This window comes from Labrus bergylta, chromosome 18 (assembly GCF_963930695.1).
Source record: "Labrus bergylta chromosome 18, fLabBer1.1, whole genome shotgun sequence".
Taxonomy (NCBI): Eukaryota; Metazoa; Chordata; class Actinopteri; order Labriformes; family Labridae; genus Labrus; species Labrus bergylta.
This window is the reverse complement of record NC_089212.1, coordinates 20,900,789-20,925,689: the sequence shown is the minus strand read 5'-3', so window position 1 is coordinate 20,925,689 and position 24,901 is coordinate 20,900,789. Positions and strand designations below refer to the sequence as shown.

The following is a 24,901-nucleotide window of genomic DNA, read 5'->3' as shown; positions in this document are numbered from 1 at the left end:
CCGCACTTTTGGACACCCCTGTCTTAAAGCCAAAAACCATCGGTTGCTATTTGTCCCCATCTAGTGGACGACAAGAAGACTCCTTTTCATGAATGTGACGGACAGAGGGGGAAAAAAAACTGTCGTCATGTTCGCGCAATTTCTACGTGCGCGTTCACGATGAATCCTGTGATTTATGCGTCAGTTGTCAAGTCACGCGCACGCGCACGCACACGCACCCGCGGACGGTGCGGTGCTGTCTCTAAGCAAAGATTTTTGTTTGGACCCGGGCAACGAATGACTCGGAAATACCACAGAGACCGGAACACTCAAAGTATGGTGACTGCACTAGCACTCTCATCGAGCTGGACTACTCAGTATCGAGAAGGTGGTTCGACGCAGGTTTATGTCAGTTAAGTGAGAATGAGGAAAGCTAGGGGGGGGGAAATAGGTTTTCCAGTTTGAACGGTGCAGTGTGTTGCTAGTCGGCTAGTTCTCAAACCGGCTTCAGTGGCTTAGCTAGCAAGCTAATGTAGCTGCGGATCACTGAAGGAAATGCGTTGGAAGTTTGTCTGAAGGTCTTCAATATTGTTTATATTTGTATTCGACCCATGTCGTGTGTTATATGTTTGATAGCTGTTACTAAGTAGTGAGGGGTGGGTTTTTTTTTGTTGTTGTTGTGGAGCGACACAGGAGGAAGTAGTGAGGTTGGTTTGTGTAGTTATGACCAGTTTTAATATTTCAGCCAAAACCTCATCGTTGAAATCGTCACTGGGCATCGACGGTGCAGTTTCACCCGTCAGCGTCGACATCACCAACAACAACAAGGAGTGGGATTACGGTGGTGATGTGTTTGCGTGCTGTCACGAGATGAGTCCGATGGACGACGCGATGCAGGCGGGGATGTCCTCCGTGCAGTCGGGACTGGACGGACACCTGCCTCTCCTGCACGCCAGACACCGCGGCGCCCAGGACGGGCTGATGCTGGACCTGAGCTCCCCGACTGCCTACCTCGACAGCAGCTCGCTGGAGTACAGCGACAGCGACGGGAACAACGCGGGTCCGTTGTTCGAGAGGAGGAAGAGGTCGCGGTCCAACAGCTCCAGGCACCGCTTCAACGAGGTGGTGACGGAGCTGGGTCCGGAGGAGGTGCGCTGGTTTTACAAGGAGGACAAGAAAACGTGGAAAGCCTTTGTGGGACACGACTCGCTGAAAATCGAGCGTGTGTTTCGGAAATACTGTGAGCTGAACCCCCCCGGTGCTGCGGGCTCCCAGGACGGCGTCGGAGCGGAAGAGTGCGGTAATAACGGCGTGGAGAGCAGGGGGCTGAACGGTGGAGCAGTGCCCGTGGAAACCAGGACCAGCAGTGTGCACGGAGGTCGGGGGTCCCTGGACACATCCACCGTGTCCTCAGAGGAGAGGGACCCTGACTGCATTGAAATCAACGTTGAGCCTGTTTGTGTCCGGGGAGGGCTGTATGAGGTGGACATAAAAGAAAAGGAATGCAACCCTGTGTACTGGAAACGTGAGTATTGTAAACATATGATTAAAGAGTGTGAAATAAGTCCCCCCCCCCCCCCCCCCCTGCACTACACCACTTGCACATGTAGGTCCTTGTGGCATGTAATTCCTGTTGGGTGCATGTACTTCATACTTGTAATAAAGACGTTTGTATTGCTGCCACAGTGTATACAGAAAACGGCTCCAACATGCATAATGAGTTAACATTTTTTATGCAAACAGAAGAGAAAAATGTAATTTTTATTGCATTTATCACCTGTCATCAAACATACGAGCACTACTGTTTGTAAAAAGAATCATATTGATGTAATGCAACCCTGTGTACTGGAAACGTGAGTATTGTAAACATATGATTAATGAGTGTGAAATAAGTTCCCCCCCCCCCTGCACTACACCACTTACACATGTAGGTCCTTGTGGCATGTATCATCAAACTAATGTTTTAGGCACAAATTCCTGTCGGGTGCATATACTTCGTTTGTATTGCTGCCACAGTGTGTAAAGAAAACAGCTCCAACATGCATAAAATAAGTTAACCTTTTTATGCAAACAGAAGCGTAAAATGCCATTTTTATTGCATTTATCACCTGTCGTCAAACATACGAGCACTACTGTTTGTAAGAAGAATCATAATGGTTTGAAAAGTATTCATTCATCATTCATACTTTCTCACTTTCCCACTTTCTGTTCTGCTGTATCATTGCTGACAGCACTCAAGATTAAAGACCTCAAGCCACTCACAAGTCAATTCCAGCATCCATCTCGTGTCCCATAAATTATACAAACAAGCAACTGTTTATTTATTTCTAGCTGACACTCCGGAGTCCTGCATTGTTTTGCTCTTTTTTTTTTTAGTTCATTGAAATATTCCCGGAAAAAGCTAGAGAACAAATGAAGATGGTCACTAGAGAAGGCTCGCTCAAACCTGACAACGATGAAAGGGTTCATGGGTAGCTGGGTTTTTTTTAACGTTAATGCGAAGGGACACGTAGACAAGCAGTTATTTTACTGAATGTTCATCATGCTGTAGATGTAGGTCCTTTGTAGTCCACTCAGCCCTTGCCTGTGCCTTTTCAGCCTGGTGTAAATGCCTTATTGGGGATGGGGGTGTTATGTTTTTATTCTGTATAAAGACGCTGTTTTAGCTTTATCTTTTAACATTAAGATTTAACAGAAAGGTGAAATGGTCACTTTTACTTTAATGGGAACTTGAAACAATGTGTTATTTATTTGAAGCATACAGGTTTATCTTCTCTGACCAGACATGAACCACCTTTTCAAATGAGTGAATAGTATATCTACTGCCTCCACCAGTGAGCTCTTCTTGTGTGTCTATCTTTAGACACACAAGCTGTAGCGTTGTGGTGGGCCTCTTTATCTGTAAACACAAGTTTGCTCTTGTGTTTTTATTTTTACAGATGATCAGTCTTACTCTGTACAGGAAGGGGCCTGACTTCTAAAGAGTCGGCCAACATTCAGAACTGCTTGTACATACTTATTCACCAAGAGAACTCTGTTAATAATGTAGAGCAAGACTGTAATCAAAACTGGCCTCATTCCATAAGCCACTGAGACCTGGCCCTCCTGGATTTGGCAGACTTGTTGAGTTGAATGGAAATTATTTAATGTCAAAGGCAAAGCACTTGGTTTGTAGAAAGTGAGTGTTGTAGTACTGTTATTGTGATGGATTTTTACTTAAAGTGACATTAGAAATACACCAAAACCTAGATTCATATCACTTTAAGTTCAGTCTCCCCGCCCCATAATGTCCATCCCCATATCTTAGCCATTCTTTTGTATCTAAATCCATTCTGTTTTGGACTGTCTTTCAGAACAAGACCACATTCCAGTCATGAGAGGTCAGTGGTTCATTGACGGTACCTGGCTCCCGTTGGAGGAAGAGGAAAGTGACCTCATCGAGCAGGAGCACCTGAACCATTTCCGTGGGCAACAAGTGCAGGACACCTTCGAGACGGATTTGGTGGTGAAGACTGTCGATAGCAAAGATGGTGAGAGACAGGTGGTGGGAATTTCAGAAATCACTGTATTTACAGGGCAGACATTAAACCCTGACTTCATGGGCAGGCTTGGTAAATCAAATGCAGTTATTTTGTAATGTAATGTTTAAATGTACTGAATCTAACATTATCATTCCTCCACTTCTGACCAACGGGTTATCAAATATGTCTTTTTACCTTTCCAGCCTGGTGTCCCTCTGAAATCTCCCTTAAATGCTCTTTTAACTTGCTAACTTGCAATCGGGAAGTGGTGAAATCATTTCCAAATTCCTTCATTTAACAAATAACAACCTTGAACACAACAGAATGACATTTTGTATAACATCTGAGCTTCCTAGCTTGAGCTTGATGTCAAACAATCAGCTGTGTGAATATGGTTCATGAATTGCTGAAAGCCTTAAATCTAGAAAGCTAAAAACTGTATAAGATCTTGTAGTCAACAAAACGATGACTACTCCATAAACATATTTACAATGTCACTCTTAACAACATTTGATGGTGTACAGTATGTTGTCATGGAGTCATAGTATACTTTAGGGTTAAAACAGAAAGTCAAATCATTATATTATATACTTTTATGCTTCTGAATTCACCCAGCATGCAGTCTTTTTATTCCAGTTAGGCAGCATGTTGCAAAAGATTACTCTTTTTGTGCTGTATTGGAGCCATGAGGAGATGAAGTGCTCCCTTGGGTGTCATAAGAGATACATTCTATTAAAAAGTAAAGTAATGGTCTTCACAATAACGCCAGAACAACAGCATGGTGAGTCAAAAACGGAGCATGATGTGACAGCCCTGCCTGCTCTGGTATCAATCCTCAGTTGAGAGAAATGAATGGAGCAGGTGTCTCTATTCATGTGCGTGTAGGTTTTGTCATGTCATGCTCCCAATGTAAAGCAGGTGCAGCTCGTACATTCTGGCACAAACTCTCTCCCGGAGAGCTGGCTCGGGCAAAATGTAGCAGGCTTTAGTTGTGACAGGCAGTGAGAAAGAGGTCCTTTGATTCAGCAGTCTCCTTAAGGCAGTCAGAATCTACAGGACCTTCACTGCTGATGAATGTGTGTGGGTGGGTGTTTGAAAGTGGCAGATAAATAGAAAGAAGCAGAGAGAAAAAAGATACAGACCACTTCTTAAAATAGTGTGAAATGTGTTAAGCATTAATTATAAAAACAGAGCAAATATGCAAGACAGACTAAATCATGCAGCAAAAACATACTAAACCGAATCCAGACCTAATGACTCTATAATCTGTGCTAAATTACTAATAATCGCACAAAGTGTCAATCCTGCCTTGTGTCTGTTTCACTGCTCTGTTGCTGGAACGTCACAAGTCACCCCCTTCCCCTTTTCAGGATTTATTAAGCCAAATAAAGACACGTACAGAGCAGAGGAAAGTGATTACAGTAGGTTGGCCTTTGTGTCATGTTCTCGTAGCTTCCAGCACTTCCCCAAAGTGAATCAGAGAAGCTTTTAGGACAAAACGGGAAGGTCACTGCTGGTCTGTATGCATTCATTTACATGTAAACATGGTCACTAAAAAAAATCTGTATATGGAAACAGGCATCTGTATATGGAGGCAGGCATATAAACATTCACAGAGGACAGAAGACCATAGACAAGATTAAATGAAAGCCATACAGTATGTGTGAAATATAAAGCAAGCCAAGGGCAAACAAATTGGTTGTGTGACACTTGGAGGCCCCCAGCTCTGCACAGCACATAGATCATGTGACCTTAGCTTGTCCATTCAGCGAGCTATATTAACGCAAGGCAGAATAGTGCAGTAAAATTCATATTTCCTTGGACAGTATGTGTTATTAAAAGTACACGCTTGCTACATTTTTACTTTTTTGCGACGTTTTTATTACCTCCTTCAATGCATTGACATTGAAACAGTGAGCATGTGTTTGAAACCCTCCTGCTGCCTTTTGTTGGCACATTGTCTCCCACTCCTATATTTAGCAGCGCGTCAAAGCAAGGGATATAGCCTGCTAATTCACACCATGCTGTTTGTTTTGTTTCAGTTTCAGAGAGCCTTTACAGTAGACTGTTTTATCAAGGATCTAATAATCTGAAGCAATTGGAGCCATAAGAAGGCTGCATTACGTTTGATTAATGGACCATAAAGCCAGCGAGCCATGCTCTGACATTACTGCAGTACATACATTTCTCCTGCTATCTATCCTCTTCCCTATCTCCACTCTCATCCTCTTTTCTCCTTGTATCTGAGACTAAAGGTTAGCAAAGCAGAAGTCATATGGTAGACATACCGGGTGCTATGCAGGCATGAAACTGCATGTGGGCAGGACTACTGCTGCGTTCAAAAAGGACATGAATGTTCTGATCTCTCGTGATACGAATGTACTTTTCTGCTAATTCCTTATAAAACGTAAAGGAGGGAGGGCAAACAGTAAATGGCTTATTGATACAGAGGATTAGCCAGTTTAAGTGCTGAAGTAATGAACAACAGCAGTTGTTTTCACAGTAGTTCTTTCACAATCTCAGATTTATTAAGAAGTCATTTGATGGCTTTGGTGAACTTAAAAAAAGCACTGCATAGTTTGATTTAAGGTGTATACGATTATAAAAGTCTTGAGTTACTTCTTGCATTATAACTTATACATTTTTGTAGTTTTTTTCTGTTTAACCCTTAACTGTAAAGAGAGCGTGCTGCCATTTGGTCAATGTTGACTGTTGACACGTATTGTTATTTTAGGCAGTCTCATGGGCATGGGTACTCATGGCGTTAATTCAGTTATTGAGGATGAAAATACACACCCACTAGAACATTTGAGTTCATTGATTTAATGAATTCTGTCTCTTTATTGTTTTGATTTTTATAATCAAGAAAATCAAAACAAAATTTGATTAACTTATAAATTGTTATTACTAAAACAAAAGGAATTTAAAAAATGTATCAGGAGAGGATCTGTCCATTCACTTTAAGCTTCCCTGAGTTGTGTGTGTATGGGTGTAGTGCAGTGAGTCTATGGTTGCAAGAAACTGTAGGGTGTGTCCCAGTCTGTCTGGCTTCTAAGACGTCAAGGAAAAATAAATCCAGCGGGCTGGGCCACAGGGTCATCTGTCAGCATAACACTTTGATATTTTTTAGGTAGGCAAGGCCCACATGTTTGTTTGTGTTCACTACACTTTGAGCTGAGTATTTATTCAAACCACTAGATGAGGCTGGGAACACACTGAATGATTAATGACAAATGCTTCAAGAGAATTGGACATTTGTCATCTAATGACTGGCTCTCAGGGTTTTAAAAACATGTTTATTTCTTGCCAGAAGTCTGTTAAATGTTTTTGTCATCTGTGCTAAATAGAACAGATATGGTTGAAATGATCATCATTTGGGATTGTCATTTACTTATAAATGATTATATTTCCTAAGGATATGGCTCACAGTGACAACAGTAGCTACAATTCTTTCTCCTGATTTCGAAAAAAGTTCCAATGGTGCCTTTGGATGACTTAAAATCATTTAGTGTTGAACTAAACTGAAAGTATGCCCTCTCACTTCAAACTTCCACACAATTGAATTGACTCTAGGTACTGTACACCCTTATGAGGATTGTGTGCATAGTAGAGATTCTAGTCATAAGGGAATTCCTATTTATGGATGGCTCCATCAGTGCTCTAATGCCCAAATGGACTTTACTAATAGCTTTTAAAGCAAACAAACTTCCTGTGCACTCAGCAGCTCTCTCCTATTTGTCGTCCTGCTCAGCCTTTCACCCCTGCTGAAGGACACTCTGCTGACATTTGCAAGTCTGATGTCTGTGTCTTCACAGGATGAATGATTTAGTCAGATGTGAGTCTTGTGACGTCTGCTGATTTGATAAACAAATGCAAAGATGGACTTTTTAAAACGCCTGCTCAAGACATCAATATAAAGCAGATTTACTTTTATTTTAAACTAGTATATAATTTTAAATATGTTTTGACATATGATTGTACCTATTCAGTAAAATAATTAATCACCAATAATGATGTATTCAAAAACATTATTTTTACTCTCCGCTCATAAGTGGTTTTAAGGGTTTATAACAGCATAGCACACGTATTGTTTGACAATTTTGGACTACCAATCATTTATTTCAACACAATAATGCAATTTGTTTATGGCTGCTGAACTGAACCCATACATCACAAGGAATTAACCGCCAGTATCAATATCAGAGGTGTAGTCCAGATAAATACTGTATGATTATTTCAGTGGTAACTAATCTGTTGGTCGATGGAAAATATATCATCCCGGTTTAAAATAAATGTACTGCCACTTAAATCCTAAGTAGTGCATGTATGCACCATAGAGAGTCGCTGTACAAATATGTAGGACTATTCAGCCTTTTTAAATGTATTTAGAATAATAATTCCCAGACTTTAACACAGAAACTGGTTGTAAAGTGTTGATATTTCAGGTTGCTTTGTTTCCAACGCTGCTTCAATGTGCCTGGGGTTTTTCACGCAGGTATCAGCTGGTGTCTGCGTATAACACCAATCAAAAAACCTCACGTTCATAACCTAATGTAACAGCCTGCTGAAGTCTGTAGCTGCAAACTTAAACAAGCTCTGATACAGAGCGTTGTGTTCACTCCACAGACTGAAGAATGGATGGTGTGTGTTTGTTACGTGTTCACATTGTCAAAGTTCCTATCGCATCATTCTGTGGGAATCACTGAATAATATAAATTACTTTTTAACTGAAATTGAAACATAAGCACTCCTTACTGCTGTCAGGTATCTGTGAGGTTTTGTGTTATTTGTCCTTTTTTTGCAATAAGTTTTGAAATGTTAACAGGTTTGCAGTCTTGTGCCACCTTCTACAGTATACCGTATTATTGCTACTTTATTTCAGTCATGTGTACACAATACATGACTCAAGTAAGGACAATTTCAACTTTCAACTATATTTAAGCATTTCACAATCATGATATTTTTCTCACCATTCTGCTAAGTTTGTATTACACGTACACAAATCTTCAGGATTTTAAAGAAATAAGGGTAAACTTTGTAAAACAGATACTATCTCAGTCATCTTAGGCAAATGTGAAGCAGCGCTGCAACTTCAGCTGTAGGCTCCTCTGTTTCCCAAACTACTACCAAGTCATTGTTTGGGGATATATTCATGATCCAGGCTTTCAGTTTCTGTCAGTAACCATTACAAGAACTGTGTCCCGGGCCTTGAACCTGATAGCAGCACTGCTTGATAGATTGCCTTGTTCAAGAATGATGACAGCGGTAGTCTCTGTGATTGACTCAAGGGTAATGGTAATTACTCATTCTCTCTTGGTTGTTAGTTCTCTCCCACCTGCCCCCTTTCTACCTCCCTTTTCTGTTCAAATGGAGTGGATATCAGACGAGTGCTAAAACTACATGTCACAAGCGCAAACGCTGCCAAGGTACTGTAAAATGCCAAGTTCCTTTTTTTTTCTTTACCTCTGCTGTATTAGATCTGCTAGCTTGAACCCTCTCTCCTAGTAGATCCTAGGTCCTTATGGAACTAGATCATCCTCTTTGTTGTGGTGAACACCTGTTCAATCTTCTGTTTAGGGCTAGGCTCTGTTTGAAATGGTTGTATTAAAATGGATCTATGCTGCTCTCCCAGTTCTCCATTGCAGCCTTAACTGGGCCTAGTTTCTAGAACTTCCCCCTTTGTGCCGTGACCCAGAGTTTGGTAGAACTGCTATCATTGCTTTTTGAGGAAGCATTTTGTGCCTCTTATCTTCTTGCTGAGATAGTGAGCCAAAAAACTCTGCGGAAAGACCCCTTAAACCAGAGGATAAATAAGTTAGTCCTCAAAAACCCACCCTTTGTTTTACCCTTTTTCCCTCTAGCCTCGACTCCCACTTTCTCTCTCATCTCTTTCTGTCTCTCATTCCTTGTGGCAGTATGACCATCATTAATGAACCACCAACTCCAGCTCTCGCTCTGAGAGCAATGAACAAAGCTCTCTGTTGAGAGCCAGGCATAAGTGATGAGCTGAACAGAGGAGCCATTGTGGCTGTTTACTACGGCCCCCTAACCAGTTGTCGAGTGGTCAAACACTGTCCTAGATCTGAGTTTATTGACCCTCATTGTAAAAACTGCTCAACAGAGAGATTTCCTGATAACTAGAGAGACTAATTATTGTCCTGCCTAACATACATTATTACAAAACATGATGTAGAATTTATTTTTTGTATATTACATCAATAAACTACAAGTTTTGGGTTTGAATCATCAGTCCAAAGGACCACTTATTCACAAGACTTTTACAGCAGAAGTCCCTACTAGCGCTAGCTTTTACCCAAATTGATTTCTATCAGATTTAACTTTTAATAATTGGTGTCCTACCTACACCATCCAGAAGCACCTTTTAAGCCGCAAGACGAGCTACAGCTAACTTTGGTGTGAATATTTTAGTTTCTGGCTTAAAGTGCATCTTACATGAATAACATGAGACTTGTATAGGTCGTTGGTTTGGCACTAAACTGAAAAAAAAAGAAAATAATTAGTAGTCTGTGTTTTGTAATTGACAACCACTCCAAACAACACACTGTGTCCTGAATGGGGTACAGTACGATACGTAACATTACACCAGTGTTCTGTTTGTACAAGACATGCAAAACCTTATTAAAGTATTTTATTTAGCTATAGCCAAGAAAAGGTTCTAGAGTGACTGCTACCTCACCACTCTTACAACTTAATAGTTCAAGTCCAGTATCCTTGTGTTTCCCAAATCCAGCACCCAATTTCCTTGTTTCCCATGTATCTCAACAGTATAACCAGTACCCCCTCACTTTACTGTTCATATTATTGTCCCTGATCTCTTACCTTTCAACCCTATTCTTCTTCCTGTGCCCCACAGTAATTCATTTCTGCAGTGTTACAGAAGTCCCTCAGTAGATTCTTTAATACTCTAGGTTGACAGCCAGCTCCTCCGTCCACTTTGATCCCCATTCTCTCCCCTTCTTTCACAATGCATCGTCTTCCATTGTAAAACAGGAAGTGTCCAAAAGCATCGCACCATCATACTTTATGTTTTTCAAACAAAATCACATTTAATTATTATTACATAAAAGCAATGTAACTGGAAAAGTTCAGGCAATTCTGTGTTCTAGCTGGACAAAAACAACTCCTGTTTTACAGTGCTATTTGCAACAAGTTCAGCTCAACAATCTGAAGTGGCTTCACCCTCCTCCCTATGGAGACAGTGTGTAGGTCTTGTGACACCTACCACCATTCTCTTCTCCTTTGTCCTCACTAGTAAGTTAATAAACTCGATGAGGAAAGGAGGCCACTTTAAACTGATTGAGTTGAAGCCAACATAGCGAGTGAACGTTTCTCTTCTTGGAGCTGTTGGTTGTTTCCTTATGCTGCTGCTGTCTTATAGTGGGTTAGTGATTTTCTATGTGGTGGTAGTTGTAAGCATAGGATTGCTTTGCCTGGGAGTGGGTTAATTTCAATATCTGCCGACATAAATGGAAACATGTGACAGAAGAAACTGTTAACAACTAAGTCCCTACGTCCCATTCTACAGAACATGAGCTTTATTGTTTTATCTGGATTAAAAAAAATAATGTCCTCCCCTTTGTGATTACAAATTTAGCTTATTCCCTTCACTCCAACACTTCTGTTCCTTGATACAGTATGTTAACGGAAGTGTTAAAACTGCTTGTCCTCACATTACCCAACGATGCAATCATGCTGGTTGGATGTAGAAATGAGCCTGCCTGCAGCAGAGACCCAGCTTAGGTCCACCACGTGACACACATGAGACTTGGTGGAAATAACCCATGTCTACCTTATATTTCCCTGTAGACATAGATAGGGCATTACCAAGATTACTCCTCCCTTTTTTGAGTATTAGTATTAGGTTTTCAGTGTGCTTTCTCAACATCCAAGGTAATACATTAATAACACGTCTTGTAGCATTTCATTTTGGACTGTTTATGTGACTATATCGGCCCAGATTGTAAGATTGCGAAAAAGGTCATTTGGAACATTTTATTGCACCAAGTTCCTTACATTTGGCAGGCTTAATCCCCAGATTGGTTCAGACCAGTATAAGGAGCCATGACTGTGCACTGGACCTGTGCCAAAGTCTTCCGCCTATTTTATCCACATGAACTTGACTGCACAGGACATTTTAAAGGGCACGCTGCAGAGACATGAATAAATCCCTCAAGTCAACCAGTTTCATTTATCACTCCTAGTTTCTGTAGCAAACGGCCTCTCCTCTATAGCCATACCTCTGCTCTCACTTGCTCTTGTCACTGCATTTCACTGTGTAGCATCAACATAGAGAAAATTTGAACTGAATTTGTAAATGAGCTGATAAAATGTCAGACTGATTACATGTGAGCAGGACAGACAAGCAAGAGCTGAACTATGCAATCACGGTGAGATAGTTTGACGTGTTTTCTTTCCAACTGCAGATCAATGCTCCAGAGTGAGTTTGATTGAGCTGTGTGAATAGATTGATGCTAGTTTTAGCGTTTTTGTGCTGCATTTATCACAACTGGGTGTAATTCTGACAGTTTCTTAAATCTCTCTCCCTCTGCTCTTGCTCCGAAGTGTGTAATCACACTTTTGTGTCAGTGAACCTTTCTCCCCTTCCCCTCTTTCCCTGGTTCTCTGCCCCTTTTTCTTTGCTCTATTTCCCCACACCATCTGCCAATGCCCTCGTCTTTTTGGCTCTGTCCATTCATTCTCTCACTCCTCTCTCCCTGCCCTCCCATACAGCCATCCACAGCCTGAAGCTGAGTCGGACCCACGTGGATTGGCACAGCGTGGATGAGGTGTACCTCTACAGCGACGCCACCACATCCAAAATAGCACGCACAGTCACACAGAAACTGGGCTTTTCAAAAGGTCTGTATGTGCAAAATGTCACTGCCATTCCATTTATTAATACATCGACCAGTTAAGATATTTCAGGCTATACCAAAGTGAACTGGCTGACAATGAGACCTAGTTAGAGCTGCTGTAAGTAACCTTTGCCCAGTTCCTGCACATCTAAGGCACCTGTTACATACAGCTGCATTCACAGTGTGCCGCCATTTTTTTTAAATTGGATTATCTTAGAAAATCACGCAATGTCCATGTGCTATTTTCAGGGACTAGGCTTGATTAAAGGGCCCAAGTGTAACCAATATGGCATTTGCTCTTTAGCCTCCTGACCCGCATGTCTGATTTATTGAATTGTTGTAATCTAATTTAGTCTCATATAACTTCGGTAGCTTTTCATCTCCTGCTCAAAGATTATGAGAGGAGTTGCTATCAGGCTGCTATCAGCTGGCTGCACTGCACATGACTGTGTGTCCCTATATATAATCTATAGTCTTGTGCACTTAGCCCTCCAGGCACAATACAAGTGTTGCCAAAGAGTCTTAGTCATGGGCTTTGTGTCTCACCTACTGGCCCCTTTGGACTCAGAACAGCATGTACTTAAATACCATCAATTAGATATTTATAGCCCTCAGGTGAACTCAGTGGCCGTGTGTATATTTGGCAATACAGTACAAAGAACATAGTGCAAGGTGTAAAAATGTCCCTTTCTTTCAAACGGAAAGGGAACCAAACGGCTAGGCACAAGCGTCCAACCATGTTTTCTGTCTTCTTGCAGCCTCCAGCAGTGGAACGCGGCTCCATCGAGGTTTTGTTGAGGAGGCCTCGCCTGAGGACAGACCCCCTCAGACTACGCACATTGTCTTTGTGGTTCATGGGATAGGACAGAAGATGGACCAGGGTCGCATAATTAAAAACACTGGAATGTGAGTCACTTGCTTGTATGTTGTTGTTGTTGTTTTTTTTTTTTATGCCAGTGATGCTGGGTTCAGACTAGATCCTGTTTCTCTGTTAAGGTGCTTAATGTGTCAGATGAAGCTATTATAGAGTCATGATGTCATCCCATGACTGTTTCAAGAGGAATGACAGACATCATCTCAAGAGAATGCAAACCATTCAGATAGGTCGTTTGACGACTTGTGCGATACGACTTGTCTATGTGGCAGAATGTAATCTGGCAGATTTCATGTAGTATGAAACCAGCACAGATTTTTTAGATCTTTTTAAAAGGGCTTAAGCCTGGCCAGCAATAAAGGTTTTCAAAATTTGGACTGATGTTGACATTGTGAGGGACCCCACACATGAGGGCAAATAATGATAGATTTAACAGTTTTGTTCCTATGGTGTTTGGAGAGTAACGATATGACTAATGACTTCAACGGCACACCACAAACTCACAGGTTCTATTTACGAACAACCAATTTTAGAGAAAACAACCATAGGTTAGTTAATTCCAGATATTTCTTGGTCAGGACCAGGACAAATGGCATATTACTTAAACTAAATCAGCAATCACTGTTATTCTTTCTCTGTATTTACCTTAAGCAACCCGTAATTACAACAGTTGAAGTTATTTCAAGCGTTTCCCTTGATAACACAGCACCTGTTCACCTCCCCTCCACATTTTCCCACTCTTTGTCTTCTCCTGCTGTTCTTCTACTTTGTGTATGAAATTGCCTGCAGTAAGCCAAGGGAGCAGAATGCACCGAAACCTGAGTAAACACAAGGGAGCGTTTACTAAGGCTTAGCTGCATGGGAAAATACAAAAACTGTGCCATATGAGTCCAAACCAGCTAAGAAAAACATTCCAGGGAAATACAAAACCTGTTTACATCCTAATTTTGCGTAAAAATCTACATAAAAAGATATCAACTTTAACTGATGTTATCTTTGAGTTAAAACTTAAACTGCAGCCAACAAGGATCAATCCCATCCCAGACCCTTTGTCAACGTCATCTCCTCTCTTTTCTCCTTGTATTCCCTGGCTCTCTTTAGCACTCTTATCCAATTAAAAGCAATCTTGGCCAAAACAAGCCATTACAACATCATCTGTTGTGATGATCCATATGCCAAAAAAAATCAAAATCTACATTTTAGATGTTCCAAGCAGCACAAACATCATTTTATTACCTCCCAATTTATGCAACTGCTGTTGATGCATTTTTTTAGTACCTCACAGCCTTTGAGAATCAAATCAAAACAAATCCACTGGCTATTTATTACCGTCCCCGTTTGTCTTGGGAAGCAGCAGTTCCAGGGTGTTACAGTTACATCCGCCTTTTAAAACATGATAAAGCAAATCCTTACAGTGTTGTTCAGACACCTGTGAAGTGGATACAATTTGAATTATCACCTGAGCTTAGTTCAGTCCCTTCCCTTTCTGTGTGTTCACTGTTCATGTGATGGGCTGTGCAACGACATTATCTGACCGTAAATGACATTTCTTTACGCACTGGCCCTGGACCAAGACCATTACAGGAAGCAGTGAACCGGGGCCGTGTGTGTCTCTGTGTCACATAGTTAGCGTGAGGCTATGCCGGCAGCTTAGTTCAGCTAAGCAGGTAAAGTAGACCATGTCAGGCTGCAGAGCACCTTAAGCTTCACTCCCAGCTCCCTCTGGATTACAGCATATATGCTTTTCTTAGCCAGGAAGAAAAGATCAACCTGACATGTCTAGCCTGTTCATTGTTTTTTTTAGGGTTGTTTTTAGAACGTGAATTAGTTTTTCAGCTCTGTGCATTTTATACGTGTCATCAAAAGATGTAAAAGAAATGCAGGGTCTTAGGGCATTTGAAGTTTGGCAACAAGACCTGTCTCTGCTAAACCATTGTGGGTGCAGCACAGAAAGCTCCTAAATGCTTGGCACCATCTTGTGAGCATTTAGGCTCTCCTGCAGACGCCCAAGACTTCTTACAGTCCTGTCAAAACCTGCATTAGGTTTAGGTTCCCCACCCACTATCAAACCAGCGTCCTAAAAGCCTCTCTCAGCCATCCATTAACCCAAGTCAACACCCTTCTCCCCCCCCGACTTTCTCTTTGTGTATTAAGTATATCCTGTGAGCTAATGCTGCCCCATATACCACCAGTAGAATTGCAGCCTTTGCGTGTGTGTGTGTGTGTGTGTGTGTGTGTGTGTGTGTGTGTGTGAGTGCTGCGTGAGTGAAGCTGCTGCATCATTGAGCAGCAAAATAGGCGCCTTTCCTTTTTTTTTCCAGACAGTCATTAAGGTCTTCCAGAGAACGAATGCAAACACAGACTCTTAAGTCAGTCTGCCCCAGGACCAACTGAACATAAAGGATGTTTAGCAAACATTTAATATAATCGACTGCTGCCCAACTATGGGATGTTGAAATAATATCTGAAAGTTCTGGCCGACATTTACCCAATACACTCTTAAAGAAACAGAGCTGTGTTGCAGCATTATCCTCATATGCTCTATGGTCCATTTGCTTTGTGTTGATCCAGGCTGAGGGAGGGTGTGAGGAAGATGGAGGAGAAGCACTTTTCAGAGCACAACGAAGAGCACGTGGAGTTCCTGCCTGTCGAGTGGCGCTCCAAACTTGCACTGGACGGAGGTCAGTCTGCCATTTTTAGGGTTTACTACTATTTGTCTTCTGTGTTTGCTTAAGTGTGGGCGCTTTAGATTTATTTAGTTAATTATGTACTAGGTCTGTTTATTTCTTGTGTGTAGTTCTCAATAAAGCATTACAGCAGTCACAGTCCCAACAGAACTGTGAGTGTGTGGACAGCAGGTAACGGAAACCTCATGACCTGCACATGTCCTAACTATCTTCATTTCCTGAATATTGATGGAGGAGCATATTGAGATCAGATCAGAACATATTTGATAAAATGTTGTGTTTACTCAGTACTAGTACTACAAATAATTTGAATTGTCTGTTTATAATTATCTTATTTTCTTGAGTAAGCCCTGAGCTATAACTCAGCCTCAGTATAGCAAGCTTCATTCACAATTATAAACACGTTAATAATACTCAACAGTGTTGTTCAAATCAGAACTCTACCAAAAAATAGATAAAGAATGGACACCTTCTTCAAGACAGGATCCAAAGAAAATACCGGAGCACACAAATCACTTTAATTTTAATTCAGATTTTAATAAAAATGCAACGGACTAATGTTTCGACACAGTTCGTCTTCCTCATAGTCATCAAAACCTCAAATTTACCAACTTTGTAAATGTAGAATATGACTGATGGGGGTAAGATTATATTTTATACTTGACTGAGTGGAAACTGATTTTATAAATACAGGCACTTTCATGTGTAATTGAATTTGTTTTTATTTCTGTGGTATTGGTGCTTTGTTTTTGTAGATACGGTAGACTCAATAACACCAGACAAAGTGAGAGGACTGAGGGATCTTCTTAACAGCAGTGCCATGGACATCATGTACTACAACAGTCCACTTTACCGGGATGAGGTGAGAGTCCCACATTTCTATAAACCAGAAACAGAAACTCTTTGTGAATCCTTTTAACTTCCCTTAAACTCTTTTTTCCCTCCAGATTACCAAGGGCCTAACACAGGAGCTTAACAGACTGTACTCACTTTTCTGCTCCCGGAACCCTGAGTTTGAGGAGCAAGGTGGTAAAGTGTCCATCGTGTCGCACTCCCTCGGCTGCGTCATCACCTATGACATCATGACGGGATGGGATCCTGTGCGCTTCTGTCTGCAGGAGCATCACGCTGTGGAGGAGGAGCTCGACCTGCGTTGGATGTCCTACGAGGAGCGACATCTTCTAGAGCAGCTACGGCACACAAGGAATAGGTATATTGCCTACGTACCGGTAGATATTTTGTGACTCCTTGCAAGGCCTCATTTATAGCTGTGAGAATTCTCCATAGATGACTTCTGATTAACTGTATTTCTTTTAGTATTTTTTTTTATGTGGTAGGGAATATGAGTTCATGTAGCAGCAGAATACAAAAAAGAAACAGGCTGAATGTTTAGAACCCTAAACCACCAAGCCTTTCTTTCTTTCTTTCTTTTTGGCACACTTTATACAGTGTGTGTGCTGCAAGCTGCTCATTAACTCCATTGTCAGGTGGCAAGTTGTGTTTGCTTTTTGGTTTTTTGTGAGGCAGCTGGGTATACAAAGGGAGGGGAAGAGGCTTTTAATATCTCCTCTGCCTCGCCCAACAGATCCCTGTGTATTTAGTATCATTTAGTGTGTGCAAGATTACATTTGCTTAATAAGAAGCAGCTGGAAGAGATGTTTATGTTGCTGACTTGAAGACTGATATTTTCCATGTCTATGTAACTAGATGTTTCATAATTCAGTAAGGTGATTTTAAAAATGAGTGTGATAGGCCTGATTTGAAAGCATCAGAGAAGCTTTTCATACTCTAGTTAATTGACGCTGATTTTTTTCCCTGCTTCTAACAGGTTAAGAGAACTGGAAACACAGCTCCAAACACTTGAGGCCTCTAAACCGTCAGCACCACCAGCCCTCAGATTTAAGGTATTATACAATCTTATGAGAACTTTACTGTATGTGTACCATAAACTGTATAAAGAATAGACAGCACAAGAGAGAGAATGAGAGAGAAGTGAATCCAAAAGATTTAGAGCTGCCCCTACTGACTGGCTACTGTATAGGTAATTAAACCACATCTCCTCCATGTGGACAGATAGAATATGAGGCAAACTTTAAAATTAAAAATATACAATTTTTTTTGTCTTCATAGTTAGTTGTTATCATGCTGATATATATATATATATATATATATATATATATATATATATACACAGTAATCACTTCTTGACAGTTTTACTTAAAATGTGTTTTTTGATTTGAAAAAGATCGGATGTAATGTCTTGATTGAAAGCTCTGTTGACAAATGCAGTGTTTCTTTTTACCAGATTAGCATTAGAGTAGAGAAAGAACAGTGAGAGGAAACATGAACACAAGAGTCATTAAACTATCTGTGAGTGTCTGCTTCAAATTGACACAAGAATCTATGCTGTGTGGACTGTACCAACTTCAGGGATCTTTGCTGTTTTTATCAGTAAGCTTTGTTGGAGGAAGAGGCGGGGCTTAAATTCCACAGCTCCACCAGCCAGATCCTTTCTGCGCATGTCTTGGCTCCAAATGAAATGATATCACTGGTATTATATGTCAGTGCCCTTCATGGTGTATTTTGGCTTCAATTTTGTACAACTAAAGGAAATGGAGACGTGTCGTCCATATTTATTTACAATCTATGATGGGTACAATCACAATATAAAGATAAGAAATTGTTTAAGTTAGAAATTGTGCTAAAAAGACTGAACAACTTCAATTACCGCCAAAACACTAAATCTTGCATCGTTGCTCATGTAAATGTTTACCAAAGTAATTTGTACTTTGTTATCAAAAAGATAAAATAGAAAAACATATTGGCTTCTGTTGCATTGCTGCCTCTAGCTTTGAAGATGTGCTAACTTTGTCAAAACCAAAGACACCCTGTGGGACATTTTAGCATCTTTGCACCTCGTGTCTCTCAGGTGGAAAACTTTTTCTGCATGGGTTCTCCTCTGGCGGTGTTCTTGGCCCTGAGGGGGATCCGACCCGGTTCCAGCTGCCACCAGGACCACATCCTGCCCACCTCCATCTGCAGCAGGCTCTTCAATGTCTTCCATCCTACAGATCCTGTGGTCAGTCTACCTCATTTGCCCCGGCCCATACAAATGCTCTCTCTCCCTCTTACTCAGGGTTATGACAACAGTTGAAGACTTTTTGTATTGTTTTCTTAACTCTTTTTGAATCAGACCACACACATTTAGGGTGTGATATAAGTAGGTTTCTGCTGTTTTTCTGGACTTTCCTTTTTCCATTGTGCACTGCTAATAGCAACTAGCCAGATGTTTGAATTAATAATGTGCAGACAGCACTTAAAAACTTCATTTGTAATGTGTTTGTACTGTAAGCTAACTGTATATATCACTGTGTGCAGGCCTACAGATTGGAGCCCCTCATCCTTAAACACTACAGCAATATTGCTCCTGTTCAGATACACTGGTAAGAACGTAATTCTAATAACATTTGAGCTTACCCTTTGATGGTACACAATGTTTTAGGGTTTCTTTGTTCTAAATATCTGTGGTTTATTTTCTCCTTTAGGTTTAGTGCCACTAACCCAACATCCTATGAAGAGGTCCGGCCGACCTTCTTGAACCCAGTCAAAGACCCCACATCTGACACTGAGAGCATCCCCAGCCCGAGCACTTCTCCAGTCTTGGCACGCAGGCACTATGGAGAGTCCATCACAAACCTGGGCAAGGCCAGCATACTGGGTGAGACACTGCTGTTCCTTTTTGAAAATACATTCGATAAGCTTGCATCTACGTGGCTCAAATAATTTTTTTAATTTTTGTAAAAGGTTTTAAATCTACTCTCATTTTGAGGAACAGTTCCTCAAGATATTGCGACTAAAACTGTTTTAATACATTTATTATTGGATCATAATGTTAACTTTCAACAAATGTGTGAGTAAGACTTCTTTAGAGAGGTGAGTTATTTGACTTTAAACGGGCAGTCTTTTTACGTTTTCTTTTAAAGCCTACTTAGGGAAATACAAAGAGTTCAGACAGCAAAGAGAAGCTCAGAGAGAGAACTGAGCTAATTAAAATTTCACTCTGGAGATGGCACTTAGTCTGTAGGTGAAAGGCCCTCTCTCCTGTGAGGTTCGATATTTTTAAGTAATGCAAGATGCTCTCATGGACTGAAGAACTATGACAACAGTGCCACCATGTGGAGAGTTTGGAAATGGGCTCATACACTGTCTATTCTTCTCTTTGAAATATTTAAATCAAAACATAAAGCAAAGCATTCAGACTATTCTTTTTTGACTTGTTAAGCACCACATCCTTCCTGAAGTATTTTTTTTTTTTTTTTTAATGTCTCCCTTCCTCACTTGATGTAGGAGCGGCAAGCATAGGGAAAGGCATCGGAGGCATCCTCTTCTCCCGTTTCTCCCGATCCAACAGCCAGCCCTCCGTGTCTTTAGGCCTTGAAGGAATTGCAAACCCTGAGGAAGAGGAGCAGAAGCGAACAGAAAGCCAGTCGGCGTATGGCCTCTCCACTCTGACACGGCCAACCTCACCCACAGCTGACACATCATGTTAGTTCCCTTCACCTCTGACAATGTTAAAGAGAGAGTCTCAATTGCGTTGTTTCATTGGCAGGATGTTGAAATACCTCGTTTTCTGTCTTCCAGTGGAGCTGGAGCGACGGATCGACTTTGAGCTGCGAGAAGGTCTGGTGGAGAGTCGCTATTGGTCAGCAGTGACGTCACACACGGGCTACTGGTGCTCACACGACATCGCACTCTTCTTGTTGACCTTCATATACAAGCAGAAGATGAATCCCTCTGACCCAGAAGAGGATGCTCCAGATCCCGACTGAGGCAGCACATTCATGACAACACGTAAACACTTGAAAGGTGTCTTATGACTCCTAAAGGGGCGGGGTCACGAAAGACACAAAAATAAACCTCTTTAATTAACTTGCACACAAACTGCTAAAGTCAAGTCATCATCTATATTTTTTTCCTACATCTCCCTGTAATTCAGCTCCTTGAAAACTTGGGAATCATTACTAACCGACCTCATTCCAAGACGTGCATTCTTCTGTTTTTTTTTTTGTGTGTGTGTGTGTTTGTCGTTAGGACACAATTGTGCACCCTAAGGGTGATCGTGTTGGACCAAGAACCCCTAAGGAGGTGCACCCTTTTGCCAGACCACAGGATACATATGTTCCTGGAGTAGGAGATTTATAAGTTTGATGCACCCAGGGTCTAATTTCATTCCCGAGTTTTGACCTTAAACAGCTGTAGCCTGTTGATGAAGTTCCCATACAGTTCTTGTCGTTACAATCAAGCCTCCCCCTCCTGTAGATCCAGTCTGGAGCCTGCTGATACTCCCATGACCCTCTGTAACCACGGCTTTCTGTCCTGTGTCTGTGCTTTTAAACTCTTTTTTTTTATTTATATATATATATATATGAGGGAGAGAGATATATATTTGTCAGAAAAATACTTTTATCTTTACATCAAACGTTTCGTTATTCCATCTGAAAAAGTTGCTAACAAACAAACTGCAATGCCTTTAAAAAATGTAAGCCAAACTCGTACCGATTCTTTCTGTTTAGCTTTCCAAACAGTTTTAGGGCATTATCCCTTTAATAGTCGAAGTATGAAGAAGAAAAAATCACCTCTTTTATTTGTTATATATTGTATAAATTCACCTCCTTTATATTATAGTTTGACACTCAACATAGATCCACACCCTTTAAATCACGAGCAAAGCTTCACTTTTATATCCTGCATAATCAACTTAAAGATCATTTTCTCTTGAGTTTAGATTTCTCCATCTTAACTGCACCAGAGACAAAATGTCTTCTACTAACAAAACAATTAAGCTGAACATCCCACTGGATCATTAGTGAGACCCTCCCGGGGTTTAAAAACACGTCAGATGTGACGTTTATATTAACTTTCTTAAACGCGGTTTGGCTTTAAAGTCTCTTAACGATGTCATCAGTTGAGAGGTTTCATAAAAGTAATCCATTCAATCAGACTCGTTTCCATGCTTCTACACTGAGGATGACTGACGGGGAGAATTTATTTCTGAGCTATATCTTTATTTTAATATGTAGATGAAATCAGTCAAGAAGATGTATTTTGTCTTAAAAAAAATAACAAAAGAAATATTTTTCCTAGAAAAAATCTTTTAGGCTCTTGAATAAAACCCAGATCTCACATTAGGGAATGGGCGAGTCAAACTTGCAGCCAAATAACATTTATGTCTCTTGCTTGTTAGCTGCTTGGCCTTAGCATTCCTCATGCTAAATCGAACTAAAAAATAACTTGATGAAAGTAGCTTGATTTTTTTATTTGGAGGCTTTTGTGATACATTGCACATGAAATGAACTATCTTCTTTGCCTTTTTTTGTGACCAATCAACACTTTTCCCATTTGGATATGTCATTTTGTCTTCTTTTTTTTTTTTTCACAAGTGTTGAAAAAAATAATTTTCCAGCCACTAAGCATGTGTCAACACCTAACCGACACAACTTACAACTTAACTGGAAATGTGGATTGGATAACTGGAGACGGCAAATTGTGATTTTTGTTGTCTAAAAAGGAGACTTCTGCTGCGTATCATGACTGTTGCCTTCGGTTTGTCCTCAGCAGCTATAAAAAGAAAAATGACTCCTGTTGTGATGAATCATATGCCTGTCAGATGTGGTCCTTTTTTTAGAGACACACCCAGTTCTAAGTATGCAGAAGTTACAAAAACGTAGTCCTGTTGCATGGCGTCATTTTAAAATAGTTAATGAAACAAGAAGACATCGCAGAGAGTGCCAACAAACATCTTAAGAAAATGCTTTGTGTTCTTTATTAAGGAGAAAACCACTCGTGATTGTTTATGGGTTTCTATTTAAATCATTCAGAGGACATTTGCCATGGATGAAGTAATGGAAGAACCCTCAGATCTAATGTTTACAGGGTTAGTTATATATGACAGGCTTGATTACTGTCAGAGTCTTTGTGTCCTGCTTGTTACAATGTTAGCAAAGCGCTTGTTTTCATTTGCAGACGCTTTGCTGTTGCACACAATCAAAAGCTGTTGCTGACTGGTCCACCACTTAAAGACAACACATACATACATACTGGCATTAATGTGTGTTTTTTTATGCAAAGGCTTACTGACTGAAACCTGGCTGCCTTTCAGATGACAAGCCAGGTGGCTAGGTGAGATAAATTAGAAGCATGGAAAAAAATAAGGGAGAGGGATATGAATGACATTTTATTTCATGGTATAATCAGCTATGAATTGCACAGAATTTACGAAATCAACATCCCATTTCTATTTTTTCTAATTAATTTCCTGAGCCTGTTACATTTTCTTAACGCAACTCTGGCAGCGAGCATGCACGTTACCTTGGGAGATCTTAGACATGTAATGCAAACACAAAGTTCAATTGTTGCCTCTGCATTTGGAATCACTCAGTGGGGGCTCAGACGCAGCAAATATGTAATGAAGAGTGTCGATGGACTCCTCTGCCAGTGTCTGTGGTCGTCACTGTTTCTCCAAAATATTCTTGATTCAAGCACAGATTTACAACGGTATCCACTCTGCCTGCTATCAAGGAAAAACTAGCAACTGGACTGGAGGACTTTAAAAATTACATTGTACTTAATGAGCATTTAATGCACAGCATTTTTGAATGATGACAGTATATATTTTTTTCTTGTTAAAGGCACCACAATCATCAGGGAAATATCTACTGTTCAATATTTTGTAGATTCAACACCATTGTTGACACCAGTTTGAAGCCATTGAGTTGAAGAATCTGGATGTTTTTCGTCAGACTTTAAAAATGTTTCTCGGTTTATAAGAGAGTTCCTGCAGCCACGTTAACGGTCACTTGGTGGGAGAGAGAGAGGGGGGAAAAAGCGTTGAAATTAACCTGGGATGTGATGAACGAGACGTGACATTTGTGTCAGGTACCACTGTTACTCTAACTTCGAATGGATGTCTGAAAAAGTGTTTTTGTCTGTCCTTAGAGCTGTGCAATAACCCATGCCTGTAATGGATTCTAACTGCCATCCAAAGCACTGTATTTATTTCCTTTTATTAAAGCATTTTCTTTTTTTGGACACAATGACTGCTTCTTGAATCTCTCACTTCCCACAGATGATGGCAGGGAAAAAAAATTATTGAACTTGGATTCTGTTTCTCGCTCCTGCTGCTGCGTAGGAGAATAAAGGAGGTTGATATTTCCAGAGGAAGATGGTCTCATTGCTCATTTCCAGACTGATTTTGTTGGACAATGAAGCGGTTTGTTCATCTGAAACGGAGATTCTTTCCACGGCAGCAAGCCCCCCTGATGTGAATAACAAAGCTGATTTATAGATCATGAATAGGCCACATTGTAATCCACAAGCAGGCATGGCTTCCACGTGAGTTACTCAGGCTTTAATGCTGTGGAGCAGCATCTGCAGAGGCATAGAGCCACAGATGGGAGCGGTTGGATCAGAGGTGACTCTCTTAAATAATGCATTTGGGTCTGCTGTACTGCGTTTGGCCAGGAGAGGTCAGTCATCTATAGGTAATGCCTGAACAAAGACCCCCATTGACCATCTGTTGTCCTGTGACCTTTCTGCTTTCCTGCTTCTGTTTATTGCCCTAAACTCAATGAGCTATTTTGACAGTTGTTAACACTCTCTTTTCATTGTGTGACCTTTTTTTTAAATTATTGTTTTAAATTAGAATCATTGATATAGACTGGCTTTGGTTGCAGAGACCAAATGGCTTTCATTTTAAAAAACTGGATTAATTTTGAAGATGGCTCATGCACACAATGTAAACTTCTTGAAACCCTCCCCTCCTCCTCCTCCTCCTCCTCCCTCTCCATCCACATCATCACCAGTCAGCCAGTTCACTATCTGCCTCTCCTGCTCTGCATCTGACCGACTCCAATGTTTACTCTGCAATTAAAACACAGCCTATAAAAGGCAACAGGTTCGAGTGCC

The 24,901-nt window shown here is 40.8% G+C and overlaps 1 protein-coding gene across 2 annotated transcripts; it reads left to right on the top strand.

Annotated features, from left to right (window-relative positions):
• The first annotated feature begins 200 nt into the window (after positions 1–200).
• Positions 201–23,812, top strand: ddhd1a (DDHD domain containing 1a). 2 transcript variants are annotated; one of them, XM_020638697.3, is made up of 15 exons: positions 201–313; positions 725–1,504; positions 3,333–3,509; positions 8,825–8,926; positions 12,252–12,380; positions 13,135–13,282; positions 15,822–15,931; positions 16,693–16,799; positions 16,885–17,147; positions 17,766–17,841; positions 18,867–19,016; positions 19,316–19,380; positions 19,483–19,655; positions 20,285–20,482; positions 20,579–23,812. In XM_020638697.3, the coding sequence occupies exons 1-15, from the start codon at positions 277–279 to the stop codon at positions 20,764–20,766; spliced, it is 2,703 nt and encodes a 900-aa protein (XP_020494353.1). In that variant the 5' UTR covers positions 201–276; the 3' UTR covers positions 20,767–23,812. The 2 variants fall into 2 exon arrangements, with proteins under 2 accessions (XP_020494353.1, XP_020494355.1); XM_020638699.3 differs by lacking the exon at positions 8,825–8,926 and having other exon boundaries at positions 203–313.
• The last annotated feature ends 1,089 nt before the right edge of the window (positions 23,813–24,901 follow it).